This window comes from Sinocyclocheilus rhinocerous, unplaced genomic scaffold, assembly GCF_001515625.1.
Source record: "Sinocyclocheilus rhinocerous isolate Xijiao unplaced genomic scaffold, SAMN03320098_v1.1 scaffold1403, whole genome shotgun sequence".
In the NCBI taxonomy this organism is placed as follows: domain Eukaryota; kingdom Metazoa; phylum Chordata; class Actinopteri; order Cypriniformes; family Cyprinidae; genus Sinocyclocheilus; species Sinocyclocheilus rhinocerous.
The window spans coordinates 240032-262465 of record NW_015641009.1 but is presented as its reverse complement, the minus strand read 5'-3'; the positions used below and the strand labels follow the sequence as shown (position 1 = coordinate 262465).

Genomic DNA, 22434 nt, shown 5'->3' with positions numbered 1-22434 from the left:
TGAATCATCATGACTTGTATCATATCATGAGGTTGTTTTGCAATACCTTGCCCTTAAAGGGATATTTCATTACTCTTCTTTATTTATTTATTTTTCTTAACTTGAAAGTTCATAAAATTGTGTACTAACATAATGAGATGTTCTTTTGTCATATTGGTAGATTTAGGGATTTGTTTTTCTTGACAGTCTTTTAAAAGACACTTTTGTGTTCTGCACCTGTTGGCAAGCTTTTTAGGCTTATATTTAGTAAAAAAGTAAGTGCATTTGTCACTGTATGAAGCACTGTACATTCAACGAAGCATTTATGTCTTTTAGTGTCACAGTCATGACCGCAATGACACAGTAATATTTCTTTCCATACCCCAGCTGTGACCTTTCAGTCATTAAAGCAAGAGCTCACCGCGGCAGTCCGTATATCCCGGGACGAGTCATTACAGGAACCAGGTCATAACGTGACGACATTCATTAGGGTTGAGCGAGACCACAGCAGAGATGGAATGTCTCGCTACCTCATAAAGATCAACCTCTGGGGTAACGAATGACAACGCTCGTTATCTCGCCGTCGGCCCGCTTAAAGCAGAGAAACGGCATCCCATCTGACTGCCATTAGCTCCCACTGACCTCCTCCAGTGCTCTGCGACATCTAATCCAGCAGAAAAACGCTTTCTGGGCTCCGATCCTCTCAGGCCGCAGGGTTTTCGGTGTTTGGTTAAACACCCGGGGTGCGCCGTACTGTGATCGGCTACTCGGATCCGTAAGCTTTTGGGGGAATTTGTCTGGACGGGTCCAAAAGAGCCCCTGTATCGCTTTCAGACCGGCAGAGACCGCTTAATCTAAGCCAGACGTGATTCGGCTCGCACACACGCATGCGGGACCTGCTGAGATCGGCGATGACTTCAGTTAATTTATTCAAAAGAGAAGGCGGAGTCATATGAAGGGAACAAATAAAAGCAATTAGACTGGCTGAGGCCTTTGTTCTCATTGCTCTTTTTGTGACTTTTCCGTTGTTAAAGCGCTCCTGTTCTTTTTTTATGACGTGTTTTCTCTCGGGTACATTTACAGTGCGTAAAGCATATAAACAGGCCAGAACTACAGAGACTCTGAGTTGGTTTCTTCCATTGTATTATGAAGGCCGGAAGACCTAATTAAGAGCAGTCCATCCACACGTGCATTTTACACACGTCCACCGACTCTCAAAGCTCTTATTTTAACATTTGTTCTGGACTAAGCTACTTTTTTGCCTGCTGTTGAACAATTTTGTTGTTCAATATTAATTTTGGGGGTTATGAGGTTACTGTAGGACTAGAAACCAGAAGAAAAGGTTGTCATGTTAATTCTTTAGGGATTGTACCTTAATCTTTACATTTCTGCATATATATCTCAAAGGCCCCTTAAGTCTAAGCCCGTACAATGCAATAATGAATTGTTATGCATATTTTTTTAGTTCATTTTTAAAATTTTGAATAACTGTTTGTACTTCATCACTTGTTCCACATCTTTTTCTGTCATTATTTTCTCGAGTGTTTGCTTTTATTGACGATTTAATATGTTTTTTTTACAACTCGAAATGAAGTGAGCAGCAAATGTGAAAAGTGCTGCGTTTTGGAGAGCTCTTTGGGTCCCGCTCAGTTTCTCATATTCCTTACGCGGGATGCTTGGTTTTGGGTATTATTCCATGATCATTTTCCAATTTTGATTTTTCCAGCGAGCTGTTAGCGGTGGATGTTAGCGGCATCCTAATGGCCTGCGCGCAGCTGCCACTCACCCACATTAGTGCGCACGGGGATGCGGTGCGCTAACACGTCTGCACGCATTCCTGCTGCAGACGCATGGCCCTGTTTGGATGGACCTCATGGAAAGTGTGGATGTGGCAGCGTTCCACTGCGGAGTTTGAGTTTACTGCGATTATAAATGATCCCATTAGAGGGAAATGCAAACCTGCATTTGTGGGGAGGAGACACAGGCTGCTCCGTCTGCAAATGGCTAGTCGCTCAGTGGCCCGTGCCGAGTGGGTAAGCCGTGGAACCGCTTCCATAAATCCCGTCTTAAGCAGTTCTCCTGCCCGGTGCCCATCGAGAACCGGCGTCTCCTCGCGTTAAACGCTCTCCGTCAAATCAGCACTGCTGCTGGAAAATATTCTGTGCCAGCATGCAATCATAAATCAAGTTACTTAATGCACCTAAACACGTTATTGAATTTGAAATGGCCACGTTTTTCAATTTCAAGCTAGATTTCATAAATTGCCCCTGGAGAACTTTACAGATTAATTGATGTTATAAATGCACCAGTTTTGAGAGGGTCAGTCATCGCTTCTCAAAGCAAACAGCAGAAATGTTCAGGTGTTTCACCACCAAGGCCCTGCTAGTTTGCAAAGGGAGTCAGATCTGTACACAGCAGCCATAAAATGCTTTTTGCAACGTTTATGTATTTGCTGTCCCCGAGTATTGTTTGGCCAAGATTCAAATCTTGATCTCCCACACGCTTACCAAAATCTTTACCCTTTAAGATAGTTCAACCAGGCACAGTTGGTAACCAAACCGTTAATGGTAGGCATTGACTTCCACAGCATTGAAAAATATACTATAGAAGTCAATGGCTACCATCAACTGTTTCTTTACTAACATTCTTAAAAATATCTTCTTTTGTGTTCAACAGAAGAAAGAAAAACTCGTACAGGATAGGAACAAGTAAATGATAACCGGATTTTCATTTTTTGTGTGAACTGTCACTTCAATATCTCTAAATGCATCAATATACTCATGGCGAAGTTCTTTTTGTTCTTCAATTAGGGGTAAAAAGAAGTTTGTAACACCTGAGCAGCAGTTCACTGTTAAGCCCAAAGTATACTTCTCTTTTTAAGCATACACGAGGGACAGCCTACAGTGCGCATGACGCGAATTTTGTCATCAGAATAGTACACGCATACTGTATGCGCATCACACGATTTTTGTAACCGTGTGTACTTTGTACGCACAGGTCGCACATGCGCATTAAATTTGTTTTACAGTAATCAACAAGGTGGCAACACTGTCCCAGGCTGTTTCACAGTAGAAAACTAAATTAAAGAGACAACACTTGTGAGCAAGAGGGTATGGGATAGCCCAGCTTTGGTTTAAAAGAGTTCAAAAATATTTGTAATTGGTCATAACTTATGGGGAAAAATAGAGCAGACACTGGATATGGATGAAGCTTTAAAGAGCGCCTGTGTTGAAAGGCTACCCGTTCGACTCTCTGGATACGCTAGCATATACTTTGGGCTTTAACAAACATCCTGATGCCACCCATTTTGATGATTATGTAAAAATGTGCTGCGCGTTTTCCTATCAATAACAAAATAAACCCAGAACAGAAATGTCAGCGGTGAGAAAACAGCAGCCAAGAAAGCATCTGATCATAGCGATGTGGATATGTTTGCACCAGCTTTGCGATTCGCCCTCAAGTTACGTCACACCAGTTATTTATATAGCACCTTATACAATAGAATTGAAACAATAACTATTAAAGCTTTGCAGTTTTAAACATGAAAAACAGTGTCACTATAATTTTCTATTAGAATTACAACTTCAGTTTCTGCTATAAAGCAGCTATCTGTTGTGTCCTTTACTCGCACATGACTTTACTCCTTTATTCTACTTTTTAAATATTTAATTATAATATTTTGAGAACAAATCAGAATTATGAAAATGAAGTTGTAGAATTATAAAATTAACATTAAATTAATATTATTTGAACAAAAATGTAGGGTTTTTTTCTGGTTCTTTCTCCTAAATAAATATACATTTCTACATCTCTACAGTTTCCAGATACTATTAATAAATCTAATTAGCACTGATCTGTATAATCATTGAATTTCTTCTGCAATTTTTACGTTGCACTAAAATGCTGTTACACCTCTCACTGATCTTTTCACTGTGGCACTAAAAAGGAAAGCCTCTGTTATTGTGGGAGACTCTTCTCATCCTCTGTATAGTTCTTTTCAACTACTTCCATCCGGCAGACGGTATAAAGTGCCTTTGGTAAAAAGGGCCAGGTATAAGAAGAAGTTTATTCCACCTGCCATTGGTATTTTAAATAGGATCTTAAATTTTTTTTTTTTTTTATGTATTGTTTTAGTTGTGATTTTGTGATGTAATGTAGTTTGTTGTTGTGAGGACTATTTGTGCTGTTTGTGTGTTGAGCCTTTTGTCTGAAGACAATTTTCTACCCCACTGGGGATAGACAATAAAGCTTTTGAAATTGAAATGTAAAAATTTTTGCAGTCAGGATTCTTGGCTTTACACATCTAAATCCAGTAACTTTCCAAACTTTCGTTTTTACGAAATCTTTCCGAACTCTACTGTTAATATTATGAGAACATAAACCGAATTTCTGTCTAGTTCTTTCTCCTAAATAAATTCAGTTTACTAAATCACCACTGCATATACTGTATTGCTAATTCATATACATATAAACTAGTAATAATTCAGAACGGATCCAGATAATCATGCCTTTTCTAGTAATATTGGGATCATTTTTTCTTCTTTCTCTCTCAAATATTTCTACTTTCAGGCAATATTGAGCTTTTAATCTCATAATTTTTTTTAAAAATGGCACTAAAATGCTGTAGTACGTCATTTTGGTTTATTTTTGATGCTTTGCTTTACCCATCTAAATCCGGTAACTTTCCAGACCCACACGAAAGCCATACTGTCATCCGTTGCTGCTTCTCTTAAGGTTTTTTCCCAACTTTTTGGTACTGCGTCTGTCAGCATTGGTGGTCAGTCAGTCTCTTAGTAAAAACAAGGGGCTCGTCGTCCCTCAGGACTTTCACTGCCGTCCATCTGACAGACGTACAGGTGCTGTATCGCCCAACCATGCTCCCATATGCCGAGATCGGCCTGGTCAACCAGACACATCCATAAACGTCTGAAATATCAAACACACTTTCCTAATAGACCCTCTCTGCTTGTACAGGGACCAGGGACTCCGACCGCAAGCCCTGCAGTCGATGCGCCACATCCGTAACCCTTCCTTCAGCTGTTTAAGGCATTATCAGAGCCTGGGTCTAATATCTCTGCTTTTAATAACCGTCCCTTTTAGGTGGCTGTTTGCTTTCACTAACTGTCATGGGGAAACTTGGCTGCCACCGTATCAGTCATTTCGAAATCATCGCTGCGCTGTAAATGTGCTGTTTGTTTGGGATCTGTCGACAGGAACATCTTTGGATGTCGGCATCACGATTAGACACTCGCCGTGTCGGCCCGCCTGGGAGTCTCCGTAGATAAGTTGAATGAAAGTGAAGAAGTGGTTTGCAAAATAAAGCAGATGGACTCGTCTTGATCTGTCTGCTCGTGGGCGGCCAAGTGTGCTGTTTGACCCTGATTGAGACGCAGAGGATATTAGTGAAGAGGATTGTGCAGAACCTGTGCAAGCATGGCTCTTAATGGTATGATTTTTGTTTGTTGTTGTCTCATACTTTTAGATACACTGTTATTTGTAAATGCTACTGCTTCTGTTAGCTTTCAATATACGGTTTTATCCTGATTAAGTTTTAATACAGTACGTCTACAGCGTCCATGTATAACGCTTCTCATAGCTATGTGAAAATAAGTGTATAAATGGAACAGTTCATTGTTTAAACTAAGCTGATGATCTGAATGAGAGAGAGAGAGAGAGATGCAGAGCAGGGGGATGCGAGGAACAGTATTAAGAACCACTGCTTTAGAACATTGATTTTGAAACTTGTGAATCCATTAGAATCATTAGAAGACAGAATCGCGATTTATATATGAATAGATTTTTACGTGCACCCCTAGTTTTCTTTCTCTTCTCTAAAGCAGCCCCCTTTGTTGCATGTTCCCGGGGGCGGGGTTTATCAGGGTTTGTGATGTCAATGTTTAATGTATCTTAAAAACAAATGATCAAGTGTAAACATTAAAATTGATCCGTGTTGAGTACTTGCAAACAAAAGAGTAAACTGGTATGTGCAATGGCTCAGAACCTCACACTAAAAAGTTTACTGGTCCACCTAAAAAGCTCATTGCTGGTGAATATGACCTGGTACAGGACAAAAAAAAAAGGGTGATAACCTGGCCCCAAATAGTTGCTTGAAAGATGAGTCGCAGATGTTTAAGGTCAAATAGTGTGACACAGTCCTCCAATTGAAAGCAGACTCTTCTTTTTAACTCTTTTCGAGAATACGTATATATATTTTCCCCCGCGCTTCCAGGATTCGTTCAGGCAGCCGTGTGGGAATGCTTCACTTCCAGGCATGCGGTTCCCGCTCCAAAAACAACTTACATTCAGTGCTCCCGAGTGACCGCATGCTGGTGGGATGCTTTGCGCTCTGGCTTTGAGCGCTGGAGCCAAACGAGAAATGCGGAAAGAAGAGTAGAGGAGAAGAAAAATGAATGAGTTGCTGAAGCTGCAGTAATGCAACGATTCTGCACCTTCATCAAGCGGCTCGGTCTTCTGCCACGATGGATTACGGCTCATCCTGACTCACACACGCAAGCCTGACCTGAATCACTCTTACTGACACTGGGAGGATGCAACTTTCTCCCATGAGCCCATTCTGCTCGACTTCAAACACCAATCGGCCTGTAGGCCTGACTCACTTTGGCAGCGCGGCCGATCAGTGACGTCGCATTCTCAGCAAGCATATAATTTCCATTCTGTGGAAAAACGTTGTGTCCTGTGTCATTATTCCCGTGTGTTTTGCCCCTGTTAGAGATCGACGTTTTCTGTTTTGTGTCAGGAGGCAGTTCTCTGTGGCTTAGAACCGGCCGCTAGAAATGGGCATTTGAATGCTTTGATGCATTTGGTAGCAATGAGGCTGTCTGCTCTTTCCTTCTGTCTAGACGGCTTCAGGTTGTTGTCAGCTTTTAAGAAAGTGACTGTGAGTAATTTTGTTCATTTCAGTGCAAGTAGTGGTGGGTTCCCTCATGATGTAATGCCCTGTCAGACAGACCAACGGGGTATTTTGGGAACCTGGCGGGAATCTAGCAGTAAAATTGAAAAGACATTCGTATTTAGAAAGAAAAGTGTTTATTTGTGTGATTTTTGTGTCTGTATATGTACATACTGTATATTTGCCTTTCTATTCATTTTAAATTAGTTATTTTAAATTAAATTTTTTACAAATATTACACGCATGTATATTCATATACACATAAAACAATTTTCTCATTTATATATATATATATATATATAGGTCTATTCATTAAAAAAATAAACTAAATAAATAGAAATGTGTGTGTGTATATATATATATACAGTGGGTACGGAAAGTATTCAGACCCCCTTAAGTTATGCTCAGAGTCCAGAGCCTCGATCATAACATTATAACAGGCACCTTCCGAGTAGAGACCTGCATCGCGGGACCCAACGCAGCAGAGTGCGGCGCGCGACAACACTTGATGGGCGGGTAGAGACTTGTGTGTGCGGGATGCGGGAGAATAAGGGTGTACTCACACTAGGCAAGCTTAATCGTGCCCGAGCGCATTTGACCCCCAAAGCCCGGTTCAATTGACTAGTGTGATCTCTCCGTGCCACGCTCGGGCGTGGTTCGTTTAGCCGTCCCTGGCTCGGTTGGAAGAGGTGGGCCAGAGCACGGTTCAGTTGGGCTCGGGCGCAGTACGCATGTAGTGTCGGAGCTCTGAACTTCTGATACGTGCTGCTGCAACATGATTGCTGAACATTTCTGAGCAGCAAAAGTGATAGATCTGTAAAGCAATATATTGTGAGAAGGCCGTGTGTTACCGCGTCCCAAACAACTCAAGATAATAAACCACAAAGTTAACAAAACGATGCACTCCACTGTGCTGAGCGAGAGCGCTTCTCTGCTGTCTTCACGTGCTATCGGAAACTTCCTGTTTCCTACTTATGAAGTCGTGAGTGCTTCATGTGAGCGCTGCTGCAGTCTTAGGCCCACCCAAATTCTCTTATGAAGTCTACCTACTCTATCTGCACTCTATCTACAATCTCAATTAGGAGTGTCAATGGTTCATTTGAGAGATAGGTGGCGGTAATGCATTTATAAGTCTGCGATCCACCGTAAAGCAAGAAGACGACGACGCGTCACGTGCTGGCTGAAGAAGAAGACTTAGAAGGTTTATTATCTTGAGTCGTTTGGGACGTGATAAAAAATGATATAAATACTGTTCAGCTTCTTGCACAGACCGATCGTTTCGTGTCTTTACACATCAGTGTATCGTCACGAGCCGCGGGGTTTAATTTGGTTTTGTTTGTGTATCTTTTTTTGACTCTCAAAGCCGTGATTCCCATCCACTGACATTATATGACTGACAGATGGTTTGAGTTAAAAATCTTCGTTTGTGTTCTACTGAAGAAACAAAGTCACCTACATCTTGGATGACCTGGGGGTAAGCAGATAAACATAAAATTTTCCTTTTTGGGTGAACTATCCCTTTAACATGGCATCTAGACTCAATGCTCATGTTGGAGACGCTACAAGAGACGCGAGCGCAATGGTCATACACATGCTTCTAGCGCTGAATACACGTTGTATGTTTTTAAGTGGAAAGTATTAACAGGAAAAAAAACGAAATAATTGACATGGGAAAGTTACGTCGGTTAGAGATTCTGAATTTGAGTTTCGATTACTTTTCGATTAATAGTACAGCCCTACTATAAGTCTGATTTTCCCTTTTGTGCCACTTCCCAATCCTCATGTCGTTTTTCCCCACCATAACTTGTCCCTTCACTATTCCTATCAACAGATGTTTCAGGAACTCTTCAGCCTCAGACAAATCCTCTCCATATTCTCCTGCTCATTTCCATTCGTTCCACTGCATATTTATGCACTATCACACCATATACGACCACACGGATCTGTTTTGCTAAGTCTTGGAAAATATACCATCACTTCAAACACGGCGTATCTGCTCTGGTTTACCCGTGCATGAGGTAAACTCCAGACTAGTTTAAATACACATTCTCCTTTATTCAAACAAACAGTACTTGCTGAATCATTTTGAATAGTGTTTGTTTTGCCATATTATTTCGATCTCGACCTCATTACGAAAGATGAAGTCACAACTTTCGCAAATTCCATGCTGCAATTCCAAGGATGTTCCCGCAGCCAAGGAATTCCGCCACCGTGAGGCAAAGGTCAACGGTGTCGAGGAGCGGAAAATGTGAGGCGTTCTCTTGAAAGACAGACCTGCGGATTTTCCTTCAGCTCTTCTGACAGCACCACCAACTTTATTTTTACCCACAGCTCTTATGGATATCACGGCGAGAACTGCCTCTTTTACTCCTGTTATTATTGGGGTTTTTGAGGACTCCTGACCTGTTTTGATGGATTAACCTGTCATGCATCTGCCACCGCGCATCTTGACGGGCCAGTGCCACTTTGGCCTGTGAACCCGAGGAGCCCAGCAGAGAGCCGCATCCTTTCCAAAGCAGGACCGCCTGCCTGAGTCGTCCGTTTAATGATCAGATGCATTCAATCATTCACTGCTGGAGCTCTCAGAAACCTGCGTCTGCATGCTGACTGACACCAAACTTACTGCTGCTCTGCCTTCTTAAAGGAATAGCTCATGGAAATGTGCTGTTGCTTTAAACAGAGCAAGAAAAGCACCATAACAGTAGCCCAAATGACTTATCTGCAATATTTCAAGTCTTCTGCTGGGTTATTATAGTAAACTAAAACCAAAACTGAATCCATCCATAAATAATATTTATACAGTATTTTATATTTATATTTATTTATATCCAAAACTGAATCCATCCGTAGTTAATAATTATACAGTATTTTTATTGGTGAATTTATATTTGTGTAGATTATTTTATTAGTCAATTGTATATTTTATATTAATGAACTGTATTGTGTATTTTATTGATATCTGTTTTATTTATAATCTTTTTTTAAAATAAGTTAATGTTTAGTTTTTTTAAACTGTAGATTATAAACTATAATCCTTCATGATTATAAGAATCCTTCATGTACTAAAATAATAAAAACTGAAAAAGAAATTTATAAAATATATGTAGACATTGTTTAAAAACATTAATAAAAATTGTAAAACAAAAAAGTGTGTATTTATAATTTGTGTATTTATATTTTTAAAAGAATTTAAAATAACTAATGTAAAAAAAATGTAAAAACTCAAATTAAAAAGAAAATACAAACTAAAAATGTTCATAATATTTTTTACATTTTAACAGTGATACTAAAATAATACTTGTTTTCTGGAGTCATATGATAGTTAAAAAAATTATTTTAAAAGATTTTATTAACAGTTTTTGCTTTTATCCCAGCCCTAAAGTCTGTCATTTCCATTTTTGCATGAACAACTGTGTAAATGTGTGGTTGAGAAGGAAAGGAGCATGCTAAACAGTTTGTACATGCTTCTAGTTTGTATTTTATACATTAGTATAATAGAGAAATGTCAAATCAGGTTTAATCACCAAAAGTACCAAAGCAATCAGTGTGTGTTTTTCTTGGGAATCAACCCCATGATCTGTCGCCAGCATTGGGCTGGAGTAGCTGAGCTGTTTCATTAAGGCAAACTTCAGTGTTCAGGTTTGCATCATTAGTTCACAAAACATTGGTGCATTTCCGCATTTTTAATGAGCTCTGCTTCCCAGCGAGGTCCATGGCTCTCTCAGTGTGGCCTAATTCTCCAGCTCTCCAGGGTCTATCAGGCCCCTTTACAAGTGTCCCTCATGAAAATCTGGGGGGTCATGTTCACTCTGTGGCCTGTGAAACGTGTGAACGCATGGGGCACCTTTGTGAGACGTGGGCCCACTCTGTTTGATGTTGTCCTGTAAAGAATCGGTTTCATGGGTAAGGCATCCTAGCAGAGATGTCGTAAAGCGCAAAACATTACGTCATTACAATCTGCACTTCCTTTTTTATTATTATTAAAAAAACAAAAAAAAACATGTTAAGACCCTCTTTTTTGAAGGCCATGTATGTATATTGGAGTAATTTATATATACTACATATAATCAGCAAGTATATATATATATATATATATATATATATATACACGCACTGCTGTTCAAAAGTTTGGGATCAGTAAGATTTTTCATGTTTTTTTTTTAAAAGAAATTTCTTACGCTCATCAAGGCTGTATCTATTTGATACAGAAAAAATGTAATTTTGTGAAATTTTATTGTAATATATAAAATAACAGTTTTGTATTTTAATATACTTTGAAATATAATTTATTCCTGTGAATCAAAGCTGAATTTTCAGCATCTTTACTCCAGTCTTCAGTGTCACATGATCCTTCAGAAATCATTCTAATATGCTGATTTATAATCAATGTTGGAAACAGTTGTGCTGCTTAATGTTTTTTGGGACCTGTGATACTTTTTTAGGATTCCTTGATAAATATAAAGTTATAGTAAGAATGTGTTAAATGGATAAAAAGTGATAGTAAAGACTTACATTGTTAGAAAAGATTTCTATTTTGAATAAATGCTGTTCTTTTTAACTTTTTATTCATCAAAGAAAAAAGTATCACAAATATTAAGCAGCACAACAGTTTAATAATAAATGATAAAACACTGATAATAAATCAACATAATATATATATTTATATATATATATATATATATATATATGTTTGTTTGTTTGTTTGTTTATTTATTTAAAGATTTTATAATGATAAAATATAAGTATAGTTTACTATTAGAAATTTATTGCATGCATGCTTTTTGAAATATTATTGGCCACACCTACTTGTGTAAATAAGAGATGCAATAAATGGCCAAAAAACCAAGGCTGAAGCAGTTTGCTTTAGTGTATGAATGTTAAAAGTGATGTATAAATGGAGTTTTAGGTAATGAATTAGGTTAGATGCTAATGATTAGATGGTAACATTGCATGATGAAGCTTATATAGGTATGTATATGGGGTTGGTAATATGAAGACGCAGTTTTATGAAGTAGAATTAAATCCCAATAGTGGCATACAATTGCACTGCATACTCTAAAGTATGTACTTCCCATCAGCAGTGAAGTATGCACTTTGAGTGCGTAGGTGAAGTATGTGAATTGAGATTCAGCCAGAGCTTTTTTCAAAGCTGATAAATGTCACGAAGACCGTCCTCTAAAGCTCTGCGCATATATTTCTGGATTGACAGTCTGATTTCTCAGGTGGTTTGTGAAGAGGGAGTTTTTTCCACTTGTCTCTGGGAGTTTAATGATGTGGTGTGGAAATATCAGGCGTAGAAGTGCAGGCTGCCAGCAGCGAGGTTTCTGGCCATCTTTCCTCGAAGCTTCTGTCAAAAACGCACACACGATCAGCAGTCAATCTCCCATCTCGCCGTCCCCACCGCAATCTGAACAGGAAGTTGATAAGAGCGTGCGGTAACGGGCAGATTCTGGACTGACTGACACTTAATAAAGGCAGCGTTCAGCAGCTCAATTGAAAACAGGTGAGCTGTGCGTGTGATGTTTTTGTGTCCAGTTCTCTTGGACCCTCCCATTGAGAGAGCCCTGTTGACCTTGCAAGCACAAGCACCCTTTCTTCTGATCTTGCAATCTGTAGTGGTCAAATACAACAATTGTATTGTGCATAATTCATAACACCGATTTGCAGCAAAAAAGCACCCATTATTTCCTGCATTGTGAGCGACAACAACTGTTGCTCATTTGCATAAAGCTGAGCTCTTGAAGTTCAATGCAAATGACCAGTGATGTGATCCGATAGACAGCTGTCTGTGTGAACGAGGCTTAGAGAAAATATTTTTCATCATTTATAAATATTTTTTCACCATAACTAAGACAATAGAGGCAGGAAAAATTGTATTCCTGTAAAACAGGAATTATAATTGTAAATGTATCAATAATAATCATATCCCAGCCTGATATGTTCAATGTTCAGTACAATGTTCCTGTGGCTCAGTGGTAGAGCATTGCGTTAGCAGCGCAAAAGGTCGTGGGTTCGATTCCCAGGGAACACACATACTGGTAAAAAAATGTATAGCCTGAATGCACTGTAAGTCGCTTTGGATAAAAGTGTCTGCTAAATGCATAAATTAAAATTAAATTAAATATGTTGCGGTCAAATCAAGTCCCAACCTACATTTTATCCCACTGAATATTTTTTCCATTATATTAATATAATACCATTATATTACTGTACATTATCTTATGTTACATTATCTTACATTATCTTTTTTATTTTATATTATATTAAATATAATTCAAAAATATTGTATTATATTTTTATATAATATTTAGTATATTTTATTACTTGCTTAAGATTTTGCACTATTTCTAGGTCCCTAATCATAAATGATTTTCCCCCGATTTGTTTTTTATATTTTTTTTTCTTATATTATATTAATATTCATTATTTTCTGCTGAATATTCTAATATGAAGATATATTCCACTGTTTTATTTGTTATTCATTTGTTGCAACAAAATCTGTCTTTCAAAAAAAGCTGCCTTCCGTTTTCTTGTTTTTCTCTGTTATATTGATATATTTAATCATAATATTACATATGTATGTGAGTATGTATATTACTGTTTTACTGTTTTTTTTATTGCATACTGCATTTTTTATCAAATATATGCAGCCTTGATAAGCATAAGAGGGGAAAAAAGGCAAATACATAATACAAATTTTATATTACTGTATATTGTGTAATTTAAAATGTAAAATATTATTTTATTAAATTATATTTAATATATTATATCTTTTTATGTGCTTACATATGATTGCTCATGATTTTAAATCACTAATAATATTTAACTTCAGTTGAAAAGTTGGAAGTCATTAGGTTGTGCAGTAGTTGATTTCGCACTGTTTAAATGCCCAAAATACTAGTTGTCTCAATGCTTAGAAGCACTGTAAGGGTCCCTAATTCTTCCTTTTTGAAAACTGTGTGAAGGTCCAGTGACAATCTGTGACGCCTTCACACAGGAAGTATCAGATTAACAAGTCTTACTTTCCTTCTGTCGTTCTTTCGCCGTCTTGGCACTGATTCCTTCAAGTTGGCAAGGATGCCAGTCGCGCCAGACAATAGGATTACTGTAAATATGTCTCGTAGACATTTAGATTACATTACAATCAGATGTCTGTGAGGTAGTCAGCATTAGCCAATCAGATGCGAGCCTTTGAAGATGAGTGGCGTGTGGGCGTGGCCTCCGCAGCTGCTGTCGGCTGTGTGTGAAAGCGTGACAGCGTTGCCCACTCGGACCTAATTGGATATGGTAGGGGTGTTTTTATAGAAATCACTCACAGGTGTAGGACTCGCTTTAAAGTGGCGCTCGCAACCTCTGAGAACTTTCAGCTGTCTGCTGTTACCAGTGTGTGTGCGCGTCTTTCCCAGACAAAGAAATCTCTATTTTCAGACCAAAGCTCTGCTTGGTTTATTAGCAGTCCTAGCTGTGTGATGTTCTTGTGGCGTACTGTAAAGTGGGCGGGTTAGTGAGCTTGAATAAAGAGCGGACGGTTTTCTGCACCTGCAGAACTGAGGCCTTCCTGACGCACAGCTGTAACCCGACCGTGACCGCTAGTAAAGGAGGTCGAGGAAATGACAGAGCTGTTCAGTGTGACTAGCAGAACTAGTCTACTAGGGCTGGCAATCAACTAATGGTACAATGATGTATTGATATCTGGATCACAATATGATAATTTTGTGGTTATTCAAAACTTTTGTTTTTGTGTCTTTTACTCACTCACTTCTGATTCATCAGTATTAGACTTAACTGCTTTACACAATGATTTACTGAGTGTTTGAATGATTTACTCAGTAATTGAGTGTTTTAGTTTTCTAATATTTTAGCTTTTTATATGATGTTTTCTATAATATGTAATACTTTATATTTATGCTTCAGTACTATTTACACGTCACCAATCATGTATTTATTTTTTTTAACTTTTTCATTTAATTTTTTCTGTATTATATAAATATAATAATTTTACATAAAAATGTATTAATATTTTATGTACATTAAATATATTAAATATTATATTAGACAATACAGAGGATTAAATTTCGGGAGCATATGCGACCAAAATGGTCGCAATTTCGAGCCTTGATGTATATATAAAACACTGTTATGTCTAAAATATTTAATATATTAATTATATTAAATTATAATAATTGTGATTATATTTGTTTACAATTCTGCACATTCCAATTCACTGAAATATTTCTTTACATTTTTCCAACTTCATATGTGTGATATTTTTTAAACAATTTACACAATTTTTTAAAATATTTTATGCATATTTTTTTATGTTTGCTTATGTCAATATATTTGTAGAATTTTTTTTTTCAACTACAATTTTCTTTTTATTAATCTTTATTATATTATATAATTATATCAATATAATGTTCTATATTTATTATATTCTATAATATTTAATTTAATGTTTTATTTTATATGTTTGCTTATGGTTCTGCATCTCTAGGTCACTAATCAAAAAAAATTTCAGTTTTCCTTTGTTTTCTCTCCAAAATCATTAATGTTTTTTTTTTTACTAATTTTAAATGTGCACTCATTAAGTCTTTTATTAGAATCAAAGCAGGAGATAAAATAGATGTGAAAATAGTGTGACAATTCTTTTTCTCAGTGATTATATAACAGATGACATACATCAGGTAATTATAATTAATCAATCAATCCACAGACTCCACTTAAATATCAAGAATAAATAATCGGAACAATAATACATCAGGCAAAAATGACATTCAATTTTTAAATAAAACACTTTCAGTGTGATCTTGTCAAATACTTTTAGTCTAGATTTTAATCTTTTCCCATTCAGAGTAGACAGAAGCAGAAGAAATTGCTGCATATGGGCATGTCCAAGATTGACACAAATTTTGGCTTGCTTTAATACTAATCAGTCTTAATCTGCAGGTACTAGAGAAATGCAAAATATTCAGTGGTGTTGATCTGCTCTATCTAAATTTGATGAGTTTCCCTGTTGGTCTTTATCACTTTCTCTGTTCGTTCACAGGACATCCGTAACACCGTCGGCAACATCCCTATGGAGTGGTACAAGGATTATCCCCACATCGGATACGATCTGGATGGCAAGAAGATCTTTAAACCAATCAGAAACAAAGATGAGCTGGATGAGTTTCTCGACAAGATGGAGAATCCTGATTACTGGTGAGGAGCATCTGGAACGTCCATTTAAACTCATTCAACCCCTGTAATTGTTTAACACTCATTCTGTCTGTCATTACTAGGCGCACCGTCCAAGACAAGATGACGGGGGCTGATATCCGTCTGTCGGATGAGCAGGTGGACCTCGTGCACCGTCTGCAGCAGGGCAAGTTCGGTGACGTCAACTTCAACGAATACGAGGTATTCCGATCTGGTTTTCCGCTCTGTTGGTGTTGGAATCGACATAGATCCGACAGTAACAGAATTTGTCACCTCAACATCTGCAGTCTGGTCTGTGAAAACCTCTTAAAACGGGCTTCTAGATAATAACCCCAGCGCACGATGAGGAAAAAGTGAAGCTCGTCGAATTACTCCTCTCGTTTGCGAAGCCACACGAAGCCCAGCCCGAGTCTGCGCTCACCGCCGACAAATGAAGTAACGAAACATTAACACGAGCGCAATTAGCCGTCTTAAGAAAAACACCGCAGCCCTGTCTGACCTCCACAGGAGGTAATGAGTCTGGATGGTGTCATGGCCACCGTTTAGCCGCTTCGACTTTACAAGCATCAGCGCTAATTGCGCATCGCTGTCTTTTCTGGCGCAAACAGGAAGTGAGTCAGTCCACAGTTGGTCTGTCTGTGATCAGTTAGTCGACCTCAGACAGGCTTTAAAGAGCGCGAGCGTGAAAAGGCCACCTGTCATCTGACTGCGACTCACTGTGTCTGGTTGATTAGCCCAGATGTTCTCATTTTCACAATGCCGAATTAAACGGAACACAAATAAACTGTTAGGTTTTGCTCACTTTATATATGCATTGGTATATTAAAATAAATAATATAATAGTAGGTCTTCTAGTCATTATTTAGACTTTTATATTAATAAAGATTGCACAGCAATTTTCTGTTATATTAGACAAGTGCATGTACTGTATAAAGCGTACAATTTTGTTTGTTTGGTTATTTACATTTAAATCATTCAGAAGATTTTTTTTATCCAAAGCAACTTACAAATGAGGACAATAGAAGCCATCAAACCAACAAAAGAGCAACAATATATATAAGTGCTGTGAAAAGTTCCGGTTAGTCTAACAGTACTCGTAGCAAGTTTTTATATATACACTGAACAAAATTATAAACGCAACACTTTTGTTTTTGCCCCCATTTGTCATGAGCTGAACTCAAAGATCTTAAGACTTTTTCTATGTCAGCATACTCACCGGACATGTCACCCATTGAGCATGTTTGGGATGCTCTGGATCGGCGTATACGACAGCGTGTTCCAGTTCCTGCCAATATCCAGCAACTTCGCACAGCCATTGAAGAGGAGTGGAATGTTGGTCCATTCCACAGGCCACAATCAACAACCTGGTCAACTCTATGCGAAGGAGATGTGTTGTACTGCGTGAGGCAAATGGTGGTCACACCCAGATACTGACTGGTTTTCGGACCTCCCAATACAGTAAAACTGCACATTTTCGAGTGGCCTTTTATTGTGGCCAGCCTAAGGCACACCTGTGCAATAATCATGCTGTCTAATCAGCATCTTGATATGCCACACCTGTGAGGTGGATGGATTATCTCGGCAAAGGAGAAGTGCTCACTAACACAGATTTAGACAGATTTGTGAACAATATTTGAGAGAAATAGGCCTTTTGTGTACATAGAAAAAGTCTTAGATCTTTGAGTTCAGCTCATGACAAATGGGGGCAAAAACAAAAGTGTTGCGTTTATAATTTTGTTCAGTGTGTATATATATATATATAAAACAATTAAAAGGATGCACAGACTAATTGTCAGTTATACATTATATTTTATATTAAAACAATATATAATAAACAAAAGGGTGCACAGGAATTGTCTGTTAGCAAAGCAAATTTAATTAAGGTATTTATAGATGTTTATTTAAGGCATATATAATTGAAAATTACTCTGCGCTTTTATTTTTAGACCTAATAAAATATATAATTGTAAATTATATATAAACAATCAATAAACAATTTAAAAATGTGTCATAAACAGTCAAAAGGATTTACAACTAATTTTTCTATAGATAGATAAATATTGCATTGTTTATTTATGTAAATGTCAAAATAAAGGTTTATAGAAAGGTTTAAAGCAGATACATTTAAGAACATCTCTGAGAAGGTTTTGGCCTGCTGTGATTTAAGGTGTTAAGCTGACGTTTGGACAGGTTGACTTCTTACCCTCCATCTGCGCTATCGTTTCATTGTCAGTTTAAGCACACAAGCTTTATGGCTCATCTAGTTTTAAGCATTTATCAAAAGGGCTATTAATTTCCCCAGTTCTTTAAACTGCACCTTTAATTGCATGTAAGGTAATAATGATATGATGTCATTGATTAAACTCTTACTTTGCATTAATGCTTAATTGTGTCTCTCCATTTTGTCTAGCCTGCGATTGACTTCTTCTCCAATGAAGTGATGATTCACCCCGTCACCAACAGACCACAGGACAAACGGAGCTTTATTCCTTCGCTTATCGAGAAAGAGAAGGCAAGTTCGTCTGTCCTTGTCACACCTTACGTTTATAAAGCGTATATTTACTGTGAATCAGGAAACGGCATGAGAATAGTCATGTTTCGTCTCCTAACTGCTCCCAGCTGTGCTGCGTTACCAATAATGATTCCCACATAGTTTTTAAAGTGGAAAGAGGTCTAAAACGCCGGCATAATGGGGATCTGAAACAGAACACTGAAATAAATCAGACCTGCAAACGTTTCAGTAAAAAAAATAAGATATTCCGGCTGATTCCGGTCACTACATACAATGTGTTTAATGCAGTAAACTGGCGACGTGTGCAGCGAGTGTTTTGAGTAATGATTGAACACATGTGCTCTCAATCATGACAATGATGTGTTACTGTGTGTGTTTTTCTCTCTGCTGTACCGTCACTGCATCCATCTCTCTCTCTTAGGTCGGGAAGTTGGTCCATGCCATAAAAATGGGTTGGATCAAACCACGCAGACCCAAAGAAACCACCCCGCAGTACTACGACCTGTGGGCCAAGGAGGACCCCAACAGCATCCTGGGACGCCACAAAATGCACGTCCCAGCACCCAAGATGAAGCTTCCTGGTCATCAGGAGTCTTACAACCCTCCTCCAGAATACCTGCTGTCAGAGGAAGAGGTGCGTTCACCTGCATTTGTCAAATGTCATTATTTACTCATTCTCATGTCACACATGCTGTCATTTTTTACGCAGAGCTTTTCCATGCTGCAACTTAAAAATAAAAAAAAAACACCATAAAATGCATACAGTGACATTGAACCTGGTCTAAAAGCAACTTTTTTAACATTTCTGTTTTTGTGATCAATAAATATGTTGATTTATCTTCAATTCAATAAATTAATAACATGTTAACAAGTAGTCAAATTAATGTTTTTAAAATCTGGTAATACAAGAAATTTGTTATATTATACCACTTTCTAACACTCAAGAGTATAGTATAATAATTACAGTATACTGTATATAGTAAAATTCTACTTGCATTAAATGTGGGTTTTAATTTAAATATGGTCAATTTGGAGCAAAATTTATTGTGCAATAACAAATGTTTAATTGAAATGTTCATAACTATTTTTAAATCTAAAATTAAATATTAAAATAAAATTATAATTATTATAACTAAAATAATTCTTTCACTAGTTTCACTGTGCATATGCTGGATTAATGATGCTATTGTCCAAGAACAAATATTTAATTAAAATATATTTAATAAAAAAGATTTTAAATAATATTTTAAAACTTAAAACTTTATTTAAAATTTTTTTTATTGATATTTATTAATGAATTAAAATTATTTAGTATTTATTAATTTAATTTATGCTGCCTTTGTTTCACTCCATCTGTTTAATCCACATATGCTAAATTAGTGAATTAAATCCAAGAACAAATTGTATTAATTTTAATATAAATAAAAAAATAAATATATTAAATATATACAAAATAATTTATAACTAATAATTATAATTAAAATAATAATTAATTTTAATATTTATTAATGTTAAACTATTATTTCATTTACACTGAATAAATAGTTAATTAAAATGTAGTTCTAGATAAGAAAATTTAATAACACACATCTCTGATGCACATTAAAAAGCACACAAAGTGAATATTCACCAAATAATGATTTAAATTTTGGACTTCACACAATCTATAACATTAGTTGAGGAGATATGGAATAGTTATATGCACTGTTTTTATGTTGAGCTCTGGTCACTATGAACTTAAAAAGCAGCATGTATTCAGGTTTGACGACATGAGTGTGAGTAAATAAAGGCAGATTCATTCTGAGTGAACTCTTCCTTTAAAATGTCACTGGCTAAACGCTCACATCATTTCACACCTGTGCCTCCAGCTCCATTAGGCCTGTACGATTTGCCTATAAGTCATTTGCTTATGTTTTACATCCTATAGTTAACTCTGTGTGAACACGTGCATCCCCTCTGCAAGTTAATCTTTAAATACAACCAAATTTTGCCCCCAATTTTGCTTGCACCTGTTCTTTAGACCGGCTTTGTCAGAGTTCTCATAACGTTTGCTCTTTGTTGTGTGTGTGTTTGTTCAGAGACTGGCATGGGAGCAGCAGGACCCCGAGGACAGGAAGCTGAGTTTCCTGCCGCAGAAGTTTGCCTGCCTGCGGGCCGTTCCCGCATACTCACGCTTCATTCACGAGCGGTTCGAGCGCTGCCTCGACCTGTACCTGTGTCCCCGGCAGCGCAAGATGAGGGTGAGAGACCTCTGCATCCGGTTCTGTACAAATAAACTGTACAGGCAATACTTAAAGATGAAGATGGCTTCATTTTCTGTATGTCACCAAACAGAATTATGAATTGCAGAATCACCAAAAAAACAATTATATCCACCTTATTTTTCAATGCAAAAGTAAGCCGTTTTCGGTCAATGTGTGAGACTTCCTGTTCATTATCTGCTGTAGTGAAATAACGAGAAGAATAACAAAGTGCAATAAACGGTAAAACTGTTTGCACTTTCAAACCAGTGTGTTCATAATTAAGATAATACATTAAAATAATATGGTAAGACACCAGTTTGAAATGTCAAGCAACAAAGCAAGCTGTTTTGTACAGCTAAAAATAGCTGGAAGCGGATGACACTGGAAGCCAGATTAATTCAAAATTGCTCTTATTTCTATTTTAATAAAATGTATATTCTGCATATGTTATTAATATATATATAATTACTTAGTAAAAGTTATTAAATTTTTTTTATATTTTTAAATATTATATTGTAACTGGTTTTTAAAGCATTAAAGCAAATAATAAAACCAAGCCTTCATCTAGTAGCATATGACATTACAGAAGTTAAATGCATTGCAAAAGCTTTTCTTCAAATTAACAAGAATGTTGTCCTGATTTCATCCAGGTGAATGTGAACCCAGAAGACCTGATTCCCAAACTTCCCAAACCCAAAGACCTGCAGCCCTTCCCAACCACCCAGTCTCTGGTACGTCATCTTAAACTGGTCTGGAATCATGTTAACAGCCTGATTGGGATGATGACAGTCAGAGGAGCAGCTTGTAGATCAGATACTCGTGATATTTCTGGTCTAGACTTTATAATGGCAGGACAGTGAGCTCTGATTTTATTGAGACAGGAAACCGTTACTTACTGTACCGCGTGGGTGAAAAAGATCAGAAGGAGAATATTTTTGTTGTTGAAATTGTAGACTGGGGCTGTAAAACTGCAGACATGTAACAGGGTTGGTCTGTCATTCTTTTGGACTGGGTTAAAGAAGAACAAAAATTTAATAAATCTACTAAATATGTTTGGTGGTAATGGACTAATGTGAAATAATAGAGTCCCAAACTTGTCCTTAAATGATCTCTCGCTGTCTGCTTTTCTTCTCTGCTGTTTCTGCATGTTGTGTTGATGTTGATGTTGCTGGTGTTTGTGTCTGACAGGTTTACCGCGGACACTCTAGTCTGGTCCGAAGCATCAGCGTTTCTCCCAGCGGACAGTGGCTTGTATCCGGTGAGTCCTGTCTTTCCCTGTTCATAATTCACCCTTATCTTAGACAGATATTCCAACTGAAATGTCCAGCACAGGTAGTAGTGATTATCAAGAGATGTCTTAGTTGGCAGAGTCACGGTGACCATATATATATACATATATATATATATATATAAAACCTTGATACGTGTACTGGGTTAGGCTAACTGAGACTTGTCATAACACTTGCATTTTATTGCTCTTTTGTTGGTTTTGATTGCTTCTATTGTTCTCATTTGTAAGTCGCTTTGGATAAAACCGTCTGCTAAATGACTAAATGTAATGTAAATGTGTGTGTGTGTGTGTGTGTGTGTGT

The 22434-nt window shown here is 37.3% G+C and overlaps 1 protein-coding gene across 1 annotated transcript in view; it reads left to right on the top strand.

The window, feature by feature from the left end:
• Positions 1 to 1829: 1829 nt before the first annotated feature.
• LOC107753474 (ribosome biogenesis protein bop1-like) overlaps positions 1830 to 22434 on the top strand; it is a 45353-nt gene continuing 24748 nt past the window's right edge. Inside the window, exons 1-5 of the mRNA XM_016569626.1 lie at positions 1830 to 2012; positions 15936 to 16090; positions 16171 to 16288; positions 18498 to 18599; positions 19021 to 19233. Of these exons, the coding sequence (XP_016425112.1) occupies positions 1830 to 2012; positions 15936 to 16090; positions 16171 to 16288; positions 18498 to 18599; positions 19021 to 19233 (771 nt within the window). The remainder of the gene's footprint in view (positions 2013 to 15935; positions 16091 to 16170; positions 16289 to 18497; positions 18600 to 19020; positions 19234 to 22434) is intronic.